The sequence below is a fragment of the Drosophila simulans genome, chromosome 2L, assembly GCF_016746395.2.
Source record: "Drosophila simulans strain w501 chromosome 2L, Prin_Dsim_3.1, whole genome shotgun sequence".
Taxonomy (NCBI): Eukaryota; Metazoa; Arthropoda; class Insecta; order Diptera; family Drosophilidae; genus Drosophila; species Drosophila simulans.
The window spans coordinates 10070827-10088637 of NC_052520.2; the positions used below are offsets into that span (position 1 = coordinate 10070827).

Here is a 17811-nt window from a genome sequence, read left to right on the forward strand (position 1 = left end):
ACTTCCTGGCGCTTCTTATTCGACTCTCCGCTTTTTCGTGCCACAAAATTGAAATTGTGGCCAAATGTTTTCGCCAACGGTTTTATTGATTTCCCCTTCACATACATATATACGAATTTTATTCGACGGAAGGAAGGTAGCAAAATGTTATTATCAATTATCGTTTATTATTGCGGGGCATTTTTTCGCTTCGACGATTATATTTTCTTCCATTTCCTTAAAGTTGTTTGTGTCTTATTTATTTAATGGGGCCATGTACCTCAGATAAATGCTGTTTTTCATCAGAAGATTCGGTGGAATATGTATGGAATTGTGCAATTGAAATCTGTTATGTCTAGCCAATGGATTATTTTTGTAAGCCCTTAAAATAGCTGCGCAGTCTGCCATTTTAATGCATTGTTTATTCTCGGATTTTTCAAGTGACTTCAACCATTCAAGCAAATTGCCAAACCCGTTGCTACCAAAATAAATAAACATATGACATGTTTTGCCCATCTTGCGTAATGTTGTTTAGTCAACTTTTTTTTACAAGGGTTTTCCAAGCTAAAGATTGTGTATATAAAAGCGGGCCAAAGGAAAAGTTTAAACCCTTAAAAAAACAAAGGGGTTTGGGTATCATCTAATATATGCATGGCAATACAAGTCGACAGCTGCTGAGCAAATTTATATGGCTCAAACAGGAGCGAATTTATGAAAGTCCCTCCAGAATCCGTCCATACATATGCAAATTGTACGGGCTTTAAGGAAAAATTAGACCCTAATCAATGTAACTATTGTTTACTTTTTACACACCATCTGCCCAGAAAGGACTATCTCGTGTCTAGCTGGAGGCATATCTTCAGTACTTTTTTCCCCCTTTTCAGATTGTAAGTTTTGAAAAGGGATATCTGAAAATCAAATCGGATAGGGGTAATACTTATTATGATAAGGCTGCTGCTTCAAGGTCAACAGAGAACATAAACTCCAGTTGGGTTGACCAAAAATCATGCAAGAGACAACACTCATCATTGGACCCCAATCCTTTTGTGAGAACAAAACAAATCAGCACTAGCATTTTACCATTTTCCGTTTATAAACTATCCATCCAGTCCCCAAATGAACCGACTCGTTGACCATTTTCCGTTCACAAACATGGACAAACGTCGCACTTACCATGTAGTGATCACCCTGGGTGCAATTAGGATTTGAGTGTTCAATAAAGATTTACACAAAGGCTGGCCATTTTGCCCGCCCACAGGCCAATATGGTACTGGTCAACTGGACTGGTCAGCTGGATGACTGGTCAACGGGACTAGTGGTCAACTAGTCTCCCAGGGAAGCGAGGAGTTTGGTACGTGCGTTCCGAACCAAATAAGCTTTAAAATGTTACCAATCGAATGGCAATGCAAAAGTTGGCCAGCACGTGTGGAGTCGGTAACAAGAGTAGCAATTATATGGGAGCAGGAGGAGCAGGGACAGCCACTTCCATCGACCCACTTTCGATCCAATCTAATCAGCTTCGGTCGAAAGGAATCTGTTTACAATATTGACAATTTTGTTTCGGCTGCCAGACCTCAAACTAGAGATTGTGTTGAATCAAAAAGTTCCTTTTTATGCAGGGCCAAAAAAGTTACATTTGCATATTTTTCTTCCTTTATTTTTTGGCGAGGCACTGGGCCCTTTTTTTCCAAGATGCCTCTTGCTGTTGGCCAATTTGTGGCCCAAAGTGGAGCTACTTGCAGAGTTAGGACCTTGCCACATAAACACTTCTCTGCTGAATGCTATGAATAAATAATGAACTATGTCCTGCCAGCGCTGGCGAAAGTGATGGTCCTTGTGTTGCATACTTTTAGGACAATAGGCTCATGCAATATTTGTGTGGCATTTAAGACCCGCTTCTCTTGCATTTAATCCCAGCCGATTCCTGATGCTTAAGTGTTGCCCTACTATTAAATACCAATAAATCAGGGGACATAAAAAATCAGCAAAAATATGGTATCTATGCAAAGGCAAACATATGTTTACATTTGTTCAAGCCAAAATCACATTACCAAATCAAATTATGTTATTTTCATGAGCAGCCCGAAAGTATGCAAATATTTGCTAAGCCCAAACATTTGATGCGCCACTCGACGACATACGGAATTCAGCCAGGCTACACCAACAATGAGGTAGCCGGGCAAAAAGGTCGTTAGATTGTTAACAAGTTCATAAAAAGACGCTGGCAAACGGCACACACACACACACACCATACACACTCACATGCACAATTATAGGTGGGTGTTGAGGGGGCAGGACGAGGAGCCCAGCAAGGACTTCTGCCTAAATACTACGAGTATACGACGCGTCTCGTTGCGTATTTACAGAGCACTTTTTCCGTTTCTGCTGCTGCTGCCAGCAACAACAATCAGCAGCAACAGAAATGCAAACAAATGTGCACTGGAAAAAAAGTCCACTGAGTTGTGCAAGCAAAGCAGATTCAATGAATCTGTAAGATGCAAAAATCTCACTAAAACTAGGTATTTAAAATGAATCCATTTAAAACTGTTTGGGTAAGGAAACATTGCTCATTTGGCTTTATAAAAACTTAATCCAAATAATAAAATAATAATAAACAAGGTGTCTACAAGTATGAGTTAGAAAATTAAAAAGTCGAATATTAGAGTATATAAAGCCACTTCATTTATAATAAATTTAACATATGAAATATGACTCTTTTACAACCATTTGTAGTGCTTTATACCTACTTTGCTTGCTCATTGCATACTTTTAGACACCTTTTACAAGCAAGAAGCCCACTTAATCCCTTTATTTCTCCCAGTGCATATCCGCTGAGTAGGTAAGAGGTCAGGGAGACTATGAATATAAGCACGGGTGTGCTGAACCGAACTGAGCACGAAGAGCTCCTGCGGTTGTTTGCATTAGGCAATTGATGTTTATTATTTCTGGGGGCGAATGGAGGATGCTTTTGGAGGATCGGCGCCGGCGACAAAAGCCGGTGGCCCCCTTTTCGCTGACCCCCTCGTTTGCCATCCATCGCCAATTTGCTGCACTACTACTTTGCGTGCAACAGTTAAAGTTGCATGTGTGCATTGGCCTAAAGCGAATTAAAGTGGCATGAATGCGGCATGCAGATGCATTGCCAATTCCAATTGCAGTGCGAAAAGCCTCTTAAAAAAAAAAGAGGCAGCGACAAATTCCGGGGCAACGCCGGCAGCGTTTTAGCCTTATTTAATAAACAGTTTGGCGGCCTGCAATTAAGCCCAGTTGGAAACCACAAATGAAATCTCTTTAAATTTACTGCCACCTCGGCGACAAACCATTCGATTCTGGCTGCGAAAGTGGAATATGGTTTGGCAAATTAATTAAACACGATTAAATATGGCATTATAAATTATTTGCCTTTTTGCGCAAATGGCTTTTTTTAAGTTCGTGCAAGTATTTGCTTTTATTAGCTTTGGATTATGATTAATTTATCAATAAAAATTCTAATTAATGATCCATTGTTCGTGCTGGCATAAAAAGCTCTTAATTTACGTTTTTTTTTTCCTTTGCCCATATGACTTGTAAAACAAATAGGCGGTGAAACTTTCTTCTGCGCTGCGGCCAATTAATAATAAATCGCGAATCCAAAGAGGTGGGGGGGGGATTCAAAATCAAGGTCTAGCAAACTAATGATGCGCCTCATTTGAGCGCCCAAAAAGCAAACGGCAGGGTCGACCACGTGTAACAACAAATTACCGCCACAGAAGCGAAAAACTTCCTTCGCATCCTAGATAGCGCCAGCAGCCAAAAAGGTGAAAGGTTAAAGGTTACGCCAGGTAAAACGGTTGCCAAAACTTGAGAGAAGGGTCGTTTTCGGTGCGATTGTTGCGGACTTAGCGCTTGATTAAGCGCCATCAGCCCACTCCCCCCTCTTACCAACTGCTGATTGATAAGGTAAATTGGTGTTGGGATTGTTTTATGCATTCTGCAGACCGAAAAGTTTTTCCTTGGCCCATGCAAATTGTATCGGTTTGTATGAGATGTGCGATTTTTAATTAAAGCAACCGTCATTTCATATCCCTGTGATGGGTTGAATGTTTATTTATCGCAAGAAAAAAATAAAAATAAAAAGGGAGCAGTAAACTTTATTCATATTTGAGTTTCCGTTTCCTCAACGCTTTTTTTTCTCCTTTTTTTAAGCAATCTGACATTGTGGAAGCCTTCTCGTGCAGACATATCCACATATCGTAAGTATAATTAAGTTAATTTCAACAAGCTTTTTCATATTGTAGGAAAATGCGTATGAAAACGCTTCCTGCGGCATAATTATATTTTCTAATTGAGTTACCGCTGACATGGAGTGCGGGAAAATTTTGAAACAGAGCGCAGCAGCAGAAGTGAAATTGCCTTTGGCAATTTGTAAGCCACATTTGCTCGGCTCCCTCGTCCTGCGTCCTTCGTCCTTCATCCTCGTCCTTGCCGCCTGGCAATCTGGCTGGGTGCTGTCCTGTTTTTCCGGCCGCGTCCTTTACAATTCGCTGAGTTTGCTAATAAATTATTGTATGCCCGTCAAACTTTGGGCGCATAAAAAAGCAGTAGGCAATGCTTTATGTCGGTTATGCGTATTTCCTCTGATTTATGCCCAATGCACGAAAAGTGGTCCAAGTCATAATTTATGCTTGAGCTGCGGCATTTGCCATTTGCCGCCATTTGCTGAAAACAGAACACAAAATCACTCCGTGCATTTGGATAATTGGTGGATTTTATTGCCACAGACAATAATGTGGCGGCACATGAACTATTCGCATATAATTCACTAAAAATATCTCATTTCAGAAGCCTCTTACATCGGGATCGTTGACTCTGAAAAGCAGCGCAGCTTCTTTGACTTCCGTCTAGTTTTCCGTGCTTCATGCATAATTAGAGCACCATGTCTGCTTAAATGAATAAATTTATGCCATGAATCCCAACCCTTGAAACTCATTTACTATATGTCTATGGGTATTCATAACAGGTCGCATCTATGAAGTTGCCTGCGAGCTTGCTTAATTGCACGTCTATTTATGTTATGTGGAGAAAAGTTGCCCTGAAGGACATTTTGCAAACAATTTATCAAAATAATGAGAGTAGTTCAGCTAACTCGGCTTCAAGGAGTTATTTTGCTGCACTGCATCATCAATCTGAATCAACAATCGGAAATGTGAGATATATACTTTTGTATATGAATTTAAAATCTATTGAATTTATGTGTAACTCTCTGATTATTAAGCTTGCCTTTTTTGAAAGGATAAATTCGATATCGATTAATTTGTTAATAGCAACTAAGCTCCCCAGAAGCCAATCGATAAATGCTAGTACCCATATCATAGTCATGATTTACAACTATTGAAATTCGTTCACACACTAATATCCGATGAAATTCAGAATGCAAAGGCAGAGGGCTAATTAAAACACTTAATTTGCGGCTAAAAGCTCGTCTTTTGCACGGCAGAGAATCCTTGGCGAAACCCCATAGTTACATACCTCATTGGGTGTTTATTGAAATTTATGGCGCGTTTGGCTCCGGTTTAACCAAGTTGAGTACTTTATAGGTTCGGCAATATTCGGAATTTATGGCTTAGCTTAATGGCCAATGTCGGCACTCAAATGGGATTAAATCGCATGCAGCAGTGGTGGATGGTGGTGCATTCGGCACTAATAAACTGAATAAGTGCGCTCGCTTTTGCATTAAGACAATTATGCAACCGTATAAGTACAAAGTACGAATTATGCAGCTCATTGTTAAAAAATCTCTAAAGGAATCTCTGCTAGTTGTTAAATGTGAAAGACATTTTCACTTAGCATGCGGCATTTCGAATATCACGCCAAATTAAAACCACAATTGAAAACAAAAATTAATTTTAATTATGCATTTATTGCGCCGTCGGCTCAACTGATTATATTAAAAATTAATTCAATTTAAAGCTGGCGCGCTTAATACCCTTTACGGTGCATTTTCACATAATATCAATTAACACATACCGCGCACTACAAGTGTTAAATATACACGCGTATTTCGTTGATTCAATCGAAGGTCCTGCCATAATTCAAAAAGGGTATATACCACTAAGTCCAGCTGGCTTACGACTCTGCCCTTGACGTTAATTGCCTATTAATTTGCAGCACAATTCCGGGAATTCTATAATTCAATGAAATTGAATGCTCAGTTGCAAAGTGTCAAGTGGACGGCAAAAGGGCGAAATCCAAATGGAGTTGCGGAAATGCATGTTTTATGGAAAATCCACTCGACACTCGCCGATAAAATGGGGCCAAGGGATGGGTATGGACATATAGATGGAGATAGGGGGGCCAAAAGCCGATGATAGCAGGCTACTAAATCAATAAAATGGTCAAGCAGTTGGCGCATAAGTCGAAAACATAAACACATAAACTGCTCGCCCATAAAAGGGAGATTCCATTTCATTGGTAAACAAAGGAATTCCCCACCAAAAAAAGGAAAAAAAAAGACCAAACAATCGTATGCGGGCAAAAGTGACCCCTGGCTTTTGTTAGTCCTGCTGAGCTTTTATTTTGTTATGCTGGCTGCTGTTTAAAAAGCCAAATAAAAGATATAGCTCCCTTTGTCCGATCCCCCAACAGCTGTCCAGATAATGCGCCCATGAGTTGGCGAGATGGAAGCCTGTCCAAAATCAATTTTAGCCGAGAAGAGAGGCCCACATTTCATTAGCCAACTAAATTGTAGATTTATGACATCCAATTTCTAGGGTAGCAGCCAATCCCATGTTAATACACCTTGAAATAGTCCCAGTGGACATAGAAATCAAATGTGCGTGATGAATATCGAAATAATGTGAAAAACGATGGAAATATTTATTCCATAACCAGTCTTAAAGAACCCATCCCAATTACATATTTATATATCTCAAGATAACCCTAGTTAACCTAAAAAAACCAATTGTGCGTGATGAATTTCAAATTGTTTAAAAGATAAACGGTCAGTTTAGTAACGATGGAAATTAACCCGCAGAGTCTATTTATTTTTTTCCATTTTTATTTCAATTTCTAGAAACCAAACTTATCTTAAGATAGCATATACCTAAAAAAGCCAATTGTGCGTGATGAATTTAAAAACTTGTTAAAAGAGCAAATGGCGTAGTAACGATGGAAATTAACCCGCAGAGTAAAATACACACTATTTTACTTAGTTTTTTACTTACTATTTTACTTCAATTTTTACGCTTCACTTGAAGCTTTTGCCACATTTCTCTGTGGGATTTTTCCTTTCCAACTTTTTTGTTATTTTTTTATGTTGACAAGACAATTTGCCAGATACATAGCATAATGTAACATAAGACGTCAGTAGCACATATGTATGTATGTACGTATGTATGTGTGTACATATATATATAAGAAATAAAATATTAATGCCTTTGATCAAAGCGAAGCATACCGTAAAACTTGCGAATTATTCCGTGCATACAAGCGCCCAAAAAGGAAAAAGTTTTATTTTGTTTGTCTGTTTGTTGGCCCAAAAGTCAATTTATGGTTTTCCACCCGCATAATTTCGTTTCATTTTCAGTTGGCCTATTTTTTTTCCCCATTTCGTTGGTTCATACAAGTGAATTATGCGAAAATCGTGTATATTTGTTAAGGTTCATTTCGGAGGTTTTACATTTCGTTTTGTTTAAACAAAGGATACGATTAAATTATTTTACCCATTAAATATGCTTCTTTTTTTTTTTTAATTCGCGCTGACAGACACATGTCAAATTTTTACAAGCCGCCTGATAATAAAACAATGAATCCAAAATTATTTGTTTCACTCGCTTATGCTAAATAAATCGGAAATTATTATGAGTAGATTAAATTTTGGTCTGCATAATATTAAAGCGTTTATTTAAATTCCTCGTACCCCCCATTCCTTGGAAACACAAGGTGGCATGAAAGGCATCTATCGGCGTATTTTTAGAAAATACCTAGAGCATGCCGAGGGAAAATAAAACATATTTTTATATCGCCGTTTTGGGATGAGAGGCTGAGAGGTAAACTGCTGACAGCGCTGACCAGAAACTGCATCGCCAAAGCCATTTATCAAAACTAATAGCCGCCAAGATAAAGCCTGAAAAAGTGGAAAACGATGGGCGAAAGTAAAGCCATTAGGTGGAATGCAACCAGAAATAAGAAAGGCAAGCTAGCATCGATAAAAATGAAATGGAAGTATCGGTAGCAGTAGCTTCCTTGTGGAAGATATAGTAAGCTAGAAGTTTTCCAACATTCACTTGATCTCAAGGTATTAAAATATATTAAAAAGCAGAAATTAAATAAACCCAAAGAAGTAAAATGGAACCATCAAATGAAGCGTTTCCTGAAGCAAACGCTCCAATTTGCAATAATCAACAGCCAAGACGTGTTCATTTTGAAAGGAACAACTCAGATATAGGCAATCAAACTGAACAGTTGCTCGATTTACTATGGTACTTGGCCAACGAGAGTTGGCAATGGTTTTGCCAAAAACTTGACCAACTCAAGAGACTCTGTTTTCGTCCGAAATGCAACATCGATCCGGAGGTTCTGGACAGGATTAGCCAAACACGGGGCTGGAAAACCTCAGCCATCCGATTTATGGCGTTCCATCCGAACAACTCGTTGATGGCACTTCTAACCAACGATGATGTGGTTCGGATCTTCAACACGAATGGCGATTCGCCCACAGAAATTCAATCCGTCAATCAGAAGGACACCACTTGTGTCGCCTTTCGTCCTTGGTCGCAAACTTGTGAATTGGCCGTGGGTTGTGCAGACGGGATATGTTTGTGGTGGGACAGTCGGCGTCTCAATGCCAATCCAAATATTCGACATATGATGGGCACTCATCAATTGCAAGTCCTGGAGGCTAAAGGGCACAACTATGTGACTTCGATGCAATGGAATGAAGATGGCACCATTCTGGTTACAGCCGCATTGGGCTCATCACACATCATGCTCTGGAAGCCGGACTGCCAGCAGAAGATGCGTTTGATATCGAATCCGGAGAGCTTAGGCTCCTTCTCCCTGCTGCGATTCAGTCCCGATTTCCAGGAGCTTTTCTGCGCCTCCTGCCATGCTGGCGCCAGTCTTTGTCAATCGAATAGCTCGGATTGGAAGTTGAAACAGATCATTGGGCAGCAACGCATTCAAACGGCCGTCTGGACAACGTGCGGCTCCATTTTGCTCTTTGGGTGTTACGGCAGCACTCGGGTCTACTCATGTTCCAGCGATGGGGAGGACAGTGTCTTCCTACGCCCCCAGTCCCAGTGGCGCGTTCAGTTGATAATGGATCTGCAGAATGTGACCACCCTTGCTGGCCAGCAACGGTGCTGCGGTGAGCCGCAGTGTCTCGCCATGGACCCACTGGGCATCTTCATGGCCAGCATCTTCAAGGAGCAGTCCTTCGTGCTGCTCTCGATTCTGAATACATTGCGGTGGGGTACTGTGAAACTGCTGCCAGTGGAATTCATTGATTGCGATAAGTATATGGATGGTGACCAATATCCAGCTTACATTGCCTTTGGCGTTCTCGAAGGAGAAATCAGAATGTTGATGATCGCCTGGAATAGCGGGTACATTCAGCGATATGACATCAGAGCGCGGTGTTTCAAAGAAGCCAAGTGCGCTTTCAGTAAAATATAAATGTACTTATAATAAAACTTTATTCGAATGCACCATTTTGCAAGGCGAGCTATTAAATTCCCATGCTCCCACATGAATATTCAGCGGAAGCGCTTATGCAAATGGAAAAGAACTCAAGTTGGCGAGGCACCAGTTTCCGGATACCACCACCACTACTTCCTCACCCACTTTCAGCTCAAAAAATCCGTGAATGTCCTTTATGCTGCTGGTATTTTGTATTCACCTGACAGCCGTGAAGTAAGCTTAAAGGCAATAAATCTGGCGTGATTTCTGATTGCAAACCGAAAAATTGGTTTTACACAGACTTTACTCTTTTGTAATTGAGGTTTTTCGTGCCGTCAGGACGCGAAGGTTACGCAATTGAAAATAATGCTATCCACCGATTGTTTTGCCAAAAAAATCCATTTGACATACGACTTTTTGCCGCATCCGTAAGATTAATATGTATTTATTTGCTTTATTGGCTTATTCTATTTTTGGGTTAAACTGCTCTTTAACGACTCCCTGGGCACTAAATTAAAATGACAATGGACATGCCGGAAAAAGGAAAACAAATCTAACGAGCAAATCTCAAAGGATACTGACGATTCAAAGTTAATCTAAGGACTAATGGAAATTGATTTCATGCTTAGAATCCTTTTGCTTTCTCCTTAACTCACTAAAATAGCCATTTGTACTTGGTTTTTTAGTAAACAATAAATAGAAAAAATATGCAACAAATTCGCAAACTATCTTGCCAAGTAAATAATGAAGAAAGAACGTCACAATCAAGAGCGTTTACCCACTTGACTACTTCAATATTGACCAACCAACAATGGACACAAAAAAAAGGGAAGCTTAGTAGCAATAATCTGGTAGCAAACGAAGGCAAAAACTGGAAGTAAAATTGAGTAGGAAACCCACATAATCGCAATCTTCAGATCCACTCATCGGCGAACCAACATTGAGTTTGGTCTGCAACTTTCCCTAGGTAAACAACTTACTACCAAAATGCCTTTCCTGCCATAAAGTAATTTTTCCGAGGACACAGAGATATTACGCTGACCGAAGCGGAAAAAAGCGCAAAAACATGAATGCAAATAAGTTTCGAACAATGGGGAGAAGCTCGTGAATCACTTAACATTCAAATACCATGGACCATCTACTATGGACTATGGACTATGGACTATGGTCCATGGACCACAGAAGGCAATATGAATGTCTTTGTTGTGGATTCGTTCGGGTTCCATATATTCGCACATTTAGCAGAACTAATGGAATTATCGGACTGGCAGAGGACTCAACTTTGCATGCCTGGAAAGTATAAAGTTTGTTCAAAAATAAACATTTCCTTCGAACCAAAATCAAATAAACAAAATGAATATTTACTGTTTACACACGAATCTTCAATAATACTCCACTTGCAGGCATAAAAAAAAGTCTGAGGACCGTGCATTAAAGTTTAATGTTCGGAGTGAAAATGTGTAGCCATAAAAATCATTTAAATGTTTGTTTTTCCGAGATACCCAACCATACCATCCTCTTTTATTGTCACGTGTGAAAATACTTTGGGGAGTCTGACAAAGCCAGCTTAAATTTTAATAGATTTGTTACAATTTTGATTTGAAAAGTGCTTGGGGAAGCGCAAATGACTAGCATGCTGACATAACCACTTTATATTTCCAAAAAAATTCGTTAAAATTTCAATAGAATAATATAGTCATATATGTGAGGCTTGGAAAATACCAGTAACCAAGAAGAAACAAATGTTATTACATATTGAAATCATACCACAATCAAGCAAATCCATATTTATTGTTTTAGCGAATTTGGCGCTCACATCGGGAATACAATTTAATGCAATGCATGTGGAGTCCTTGAATCGGCCAAGTTGGCAATAATTTTGTGCAGACGTGGTTTAGGCCTTGAAATGCTGACAATGTGGGTGTTGATTTTTGCCATCAGTTTCCGGGGAAAAAACTGTAATAACGCGAAGAGGGCAAATGCGAAGTACACGCTAGACATACCAAATAACTTCAATTGTGCTTGTGTGAGTGGGTGTCCTTTTCGACTTGGGGGACTTGGGATTATGTTCGCCCAACCCCAGAGATTTCAGGATATATTTTGGGGGGAATATTTTCCGGGATGTGAGTGTGTCAAATGGCGTAAACGCAGAGCAATCAGCAATGAGGCATCAATAATTCTTAACGCGTTTGCGGCACTCTCGGTGCCTTGGAATTCGCTTCGTTTTCATCAAATGATCGGAAAAACGTCTCGACCCATTAAAACTAAAGTTTTTCCACACTTCTCTGCCCGTTTAACTTTTCCCATGACCCAGGCGAAAGCCTGCGGTTTTTTGATTTATGGTGCCACTGGCGGCACAGCAAAATATGCCCCCAAAATATTTCGTTGCCTCTTTGTCTTCACAGTCGAGTGTTTTGTTTCGTAATCACGTTTTTATCTTTGGCTAAACAACTCATGTATACCGCAGCACAACAAAATTTTATTTATTTTGCCAAAGCCGCTCACGTCACGATTATTTAAAAATGAAAATGGCGGAAAAACTTGTTTACACGCCAGTAAATAGAGAGCATCTTGCTGAGGAAACCGATAATTGACAGGCCAAAAAGATTTCGAAGTTAACCGGGAAAAACAAAGAAAATGTCCTTGGGCTAATAGGTTGAGTACAGGGCGAGTGGTTGACTTTAATAGCCGGTAGCATCCTAGTTGCCTCACGTTGCCAAGTGCAATTGGTAATGTAGCCGAAGTTTCTGAAGTTGATGTCATAAGCAGTCCAACAGCTTTTCATGTCCTGTCACATTTTGTGCTCTAACTTTGGGCAAAAGCTTGTGAAATGTGTCCGATTGCGAAAGGAGCAGCAAAATGCGCTTAGGTGAGTGGTGAAAAATGTGTTTAATTTTCCACAGAAACTACTTTCTTATTTGCAGTTCAGTTCAGTTCAGTTTAGAGAGCCAAAATCATCGCTGCGTTAAGAGCTGATAAGTGCGAACAGCGCTCGAATGTAGCCAATGAGAAAAATAACTAGTTTTTTTTTCGAAAGCAAAACAAACAAAATACATTTTCACTTTGAGCGATAAACAAACTGAAGCTGTTTTATTTTCGGTTTAATTAAAATTTATGCACGCCGAATGCGACATCATAGATTACAGTTGTTTTGGTAGCCCACACAGGACTCGCAGGCCATATATTTGCATTTTGCTCAAAAATCAATGGGCAAACTATAGCCTTTATTTGCTTTATTCTTTCTGGGGACTGCAAAAAGTCAACAGAAAACGGGACGAGCGCCCAAAAATAAATTTCCAGCCGCAAATCCTTGACAAATCTGCTGCATTGGCTTTGGCGGCGGCGGTCCTTTCGAGATAAATCTTTATTGCCTCATTTCGCCTAAAGTCGAATCTATTTCTATACTCTGCCAAAGGGGCGTGCACGAATTTTCATAACATTTAAAAAAATAAATTTGTCTTTATTAGGTTTTTTATCACAAGTGTTTAGTATTTATTAAGTTTTTCATTCACTTCTTTGCCGTCTTAAAAATGTAGTTAAGCGTTGACAGCAGTGAAGTTGGTATTTTTTAATTTTCCAAGAGTTACTTCACTTGTTCCTCGACATTCTTCTCTTTTTTTGTGGCCCAAAACTAACTGAGTGCGGAGTCCAAAAAGAAAATGGCTCAGGGAGATAACATGGCTGAGGAAAAGCCCGCATTGAAACGGTAGTCAACAATGGCAACACGACTACATCGGGACGAAAGTTTTCCGGAAAAGGAGGCGAAATAAAAACCTTAAGTATTTCAAACTGGCGGGAGAAGCGGAAAATATGATATGTAAACGGGTAAACTTATATTCGTGACCATTAAGAAAGACTCTGACTTTCTGTTGAGTAAACAGTACACGCTTTTTCTCAGCTACTTCTTACGAGTCTATTTCCATGGGGTTAAAGAATTGTACTTTTGTGGAAAATGGATGATTCTCGCTCATTGCGAGTATATTATACTTACATTATGAATGTATCTCCGGCATGTGCGTATCTCCCAGTTCGTGCACCTTGAGTGTAATTTAAATACAAACGGATGAATTTATGAAGTGCCGGATATACGGATGCTGTGCAAACATACAGCCACGACAGAATCCAAAACTTTATGTTTACTTTTCCGCAGCTGATGAGTTTCCCGCCGCTCGGTTGGCTTTTCATGCGTAGATTGCTCACACAGCCTCAATGCTATGTATATTATTTTACATTATTTTTTCCGCCGAACTTTGCGCAGACACTTCCTTATTATTCTTTGTCCAGCACGGAAATTAATTTAATTACTCGCACTTTGTTTATTTAGCATTTCAGGGAGCTCTTAATTGCCGATTCGCATTAATTGTCCGCTAATCAGGTGCAAACACAAACATAAAGATGCCTCATTCCAAACGTATTTAATCCTTATAGCTGCAAAATAATGCGTAATGTATTGGTTGGACTACGGATTGCAAGTGAATTGAACCTGATTCGAATTCAATTGGGAAATTGAATTCGCATTTGATCGAGTTTGCATGGCAACTATATTCAATTGAGTGCAATCAAAGGCAAGATTGTTTGCTGGAATTCAAAGTGGACTACATATACGGATAATGAAATCAAGAAGTAGGGCGTATGATTTACTATCAGCCTAATGAACTTAAAGTTGGACCGATGCTGTTGGGATCTATACAGCGTATGGTAGTCCCTGAGAAATTGCAATATATGCTAACAAATTGCGCATTTTGTTGTTACTTTTTTATTTTTTTGGGGAAAACTGTCTGAAAAATGCGCGCATATACACTCTCAATGGTAAACCAATGTATTGCTGCGCCTGACAGGCTGCAATAAAAAAGCACGGCCACGCACACTAGCACACGAAGGCATAAAAATGGCGGAGCAATGGGAACCGGAAACGGAAACCCCCCGCTCTAACCTCAATACCCGCTAGCGACCTGAAAGCGAAAGCCCGGGCATACCGCTGATGTTCAAACAATAAAGTTCAAGGGTATTACAAACAGGCATTCGCAGCCACACACTCGCGTCTACTTAAAAATGAGTAATAGGGTATTCACATTTGCTGGCTTGTTTGCTCCATGCGCCCCATGCGGTGGCTCAAAGCCCACTTTTGGGTCAAGTTGGGCTGGCGATGTTTGCTTTTGGGGGCTAATGGAGCCTAGTGTTCGCCTGTTCAGCCTGTTTACCGAATTTTAATTATGCTAATGCGAAGCGTAAGCAACATCCCGAGTGTAAGTATGCACACACACACACAAGTTCGGCACGCAGGTGTATTCATCTGAATACACTCAGTTAGTTCCTTTGAATAATTGGTGATGGCCAAAAAAAAAGTTTTTCCCGTTTGCTTGCGCTTTTCTTTAACTCTACCTGGTGTTTTATTACTTTAATTTCCGAAACTACGCGTAGCAGGCGGGAATATTTTTTACGTTCGTTAATTGGAGGGGACTCCACTGTAATTAGAAGCGGATTAGTGAGTTCAACAACAGTCTTCCCTAGATGAACTTCAGTTCAAGAGATTTAGATGGGAATCGATTTTTTGGAATATATCGTAATCCATTAATAGCATATCTTTCATTTTACTTTCACAGGCTCAACCCTTTTTATACAAATGTGCTACAAAATAATTTTAGCACATCCATTTTTCACATTTTCAATAAATACATTTATTGTATCTTTACTCGAAATGCCACATGAAATATTAGTTTGCAAAATATCCGTGAAATTCAAATTTATCATTGCAGACAGAAGCTTTTAGCGCAATCATTTTGCTATTAAAAAACAATAACTACGACTTTTAGCTGATTGATGGCCTAACTGCCGTTGAATGCCACTAATCAAAGGCCACTAATTTAACTAACGACCAGGCCAAATAAGATAAAAATTAAATGCACTTTTTTTAAACCACTCCGGTTGAGGCTTTGCGGCCAGTAAAAAATAATTCCTGAATGCCGCATTTATGCCAAGCGGTTGAGATAGGTCAGAACCGGAAATTTGTTGATCTGTGTGGGAAATAAGATACATTCATATCCGCCACTAAACTCACAGTTTGTTCAATTACAGGCCACACCACACACTATTTGCATATTCAATTTCGCACTCGAAACAAAAGCCCGACTATTTTTTGTTAATTGAAATGCGCGAAGGATCACGTACCGCGGCGAAATCACGAACGAGCGGCTGTTTGGCCAGGATAACGCACCGCCAGGATAACCGCACATATAGCCAGACGCGAAAGTACTGAAACGCAGCGCCCGGAAGAAGGCAACGCCTGGCATTCGAAGGCGCAACAGCATCTGGAATCCGCAGGACAGGGTTGTTGGCGCCGAAAACGAGCAACGACGACGAAGGACGACGCGGCACGAGTGTCCTTCGGTTGGATGCTGTTCGTTTGCCCGCTCTCTTATCACATGCTGCAGATTCAGCACGGCAGCCGGCCGAAAGGAGGCCACTAAGTCGTTCAGTAGGTCAGAAACTCATCTGTGTTCCACACAGACAGGCGCGTCCGGAATATTGGGCAAGGTCCGCTGGCTATTGAAACCAATCTGATAATCGTTCTTCTCATTTGGTCAGATCTATTAATTATTTTCTCTGTTAAAAATTAACTAGAAACAAGTTATTAAAACGGATTACTCTAAATTCTTTGAGATGGTTCAAGTTCGAATTATTATAGCCACCTTATTTATGTACATTACAACAATTTTACTAGCACGTTCTGTTCAGCTTGTTAAACATATTAGCATTACAAGTAGGAACCCTCCATTTGAAGTACGGCAACCCTTTAAAAATCGCATATCCTGGTAATTGAATTATACACTTTTTACTTAAACTGTTTTCGTCTTCGCGTTCATCCTTGACAACATGAAAATAAATAAAAACACGCTGGCAAAAAGCAAAAGACACAGCCCGGCAAAAACTTACCCGAAATGCAGTCAATTGTGAAATTTCAATGGATAAAAGTAATAAATACGATATGATTAGCAGACAAGTCTTTATGTAGCATGAAGTTCATACGTACATAGAACGGATTTGATGGAAAAAATGACGGCGTAAACAGTTACAAAACATCATGGCGGCCGCTTGTATGACCGGTTAAATGTGTAAGACATTTACGAGCGTTTGAATTTGACAGATTTCTTTTATTAGAACGACAGACAGCGTCAAAGGAACTGGCGAAGCACTCATGCGTGCAAAATCCTGTACTCGTATGTGCCACACCACATATATGTATGTGTGTGTATATGTTTCAACTGGGGGTCTTTCGAGGAGAGTTTAATAAAAACAAACAACCTACAAGAGCCCCGGGCAATTGAAAAAACCCTATGAAGACATCACAAAATCTTTTATGCACCTCACCGCTTTTCAACTCGACAAAGAGCAGTTAAATGGATTAAGGATTTTTGAACCACCCACTTAGATATGCACTTTTTCTGCACTTTTTATACCCGTTGCTCGTAGTAGAGTAGAAGGGTATGTTAGATTAGTAAAAGGTAGAAAAGTAATCAGGATCACTAGCCGAGTTGATCTGGCCATGTCCGTATGTCTGTCCGTTTGTCCGTCCGTATGAATGTCGAGATCTCAGGAACTACAAAAGCTAGTAAAGTAACGATTATCTTTTATCTTGTTTATTCTTAATTACAAACAAATGAATAAGCTAGACGAAATCAGATTTTACTCTTTCCAAAAACATTCTTTCGAAGTCATTAAAAAGTTGTCCATTCCAATTAAGAAATCATTGATTTCAGTGAACGTGGCCTTGAATGAATGAATGGCATGAAAGCTATTAAGGACATCTACATATATATGTACGTTGTGGCCTCCGGAAATAGTTGTAATGCTTGAAGTAAATATCGTATGAATGCTGCCATCAAATGCTCCAATTAGCAATCGATCGGCAGCTTTCGACCCCTCCAGAAATCAAAGGCGCTTATTGAACGCAAAAAAAAAAAGTGGAAAAAAATGGGCGAAAAAAATGGAATCATTCCCCTTCCGAAACCTACTTAACAATGCACGCTCCTCATCGTCAATTAAGTTTAATTGCCCCAGCGAACCACTTGAAAAATGCATACAAAGTGAGCCGGGGCATCATTGAAGTACACAGCCTGCTCTCCACTTTTCCGCCAGGCCAACATTAGCAATTTCGATTTAACAATCAATTTATTC

At 39.8% G+C, this 17811-nt stretch overlaps 2 protein-coding genes across 3 annotated transcripts in view; one reads left to right on the forward strand and one right to left on the reverse strand.

Moving 5' to 3' along the window:
• Positions 1-15909, reverse strand: part of LOC6731732 — a 104130-nt gene extending 88221 nt beyond the window's left edge. The window contains exons 1-2 of one of the 2 annotated variants that reach the window (XM_039291056.2): positions 15695-15909; positions 13628-14064 (exon numbers count right to left, since the gene is read on the reverse strand). The gene's annotated coding sequence lies outside the window, so the exon portion shown is untranslated. The remainder of the gene's footprint in view (positions 1-13627; positions 14065-15694) is intronic. The other variant, XM_039291057.2, reaches the window with a different exon arrangement.
• Positions 8234-9665, forward strand: LOC27206549 (aladin). The gene has a single exon (XM_016179899.3). It carries the CDS (start codon positions 8305-8307, stop codon positions 9631-9633), a length of 1329 nt encoding a protein of 442 aa, XP_016024413.1. The 5' UTR covers positions 8234-8304; the 3' UTR covers positions 9634-9665.
• Positions 15910-17811: the final 1902 nt, after the last annotated feature.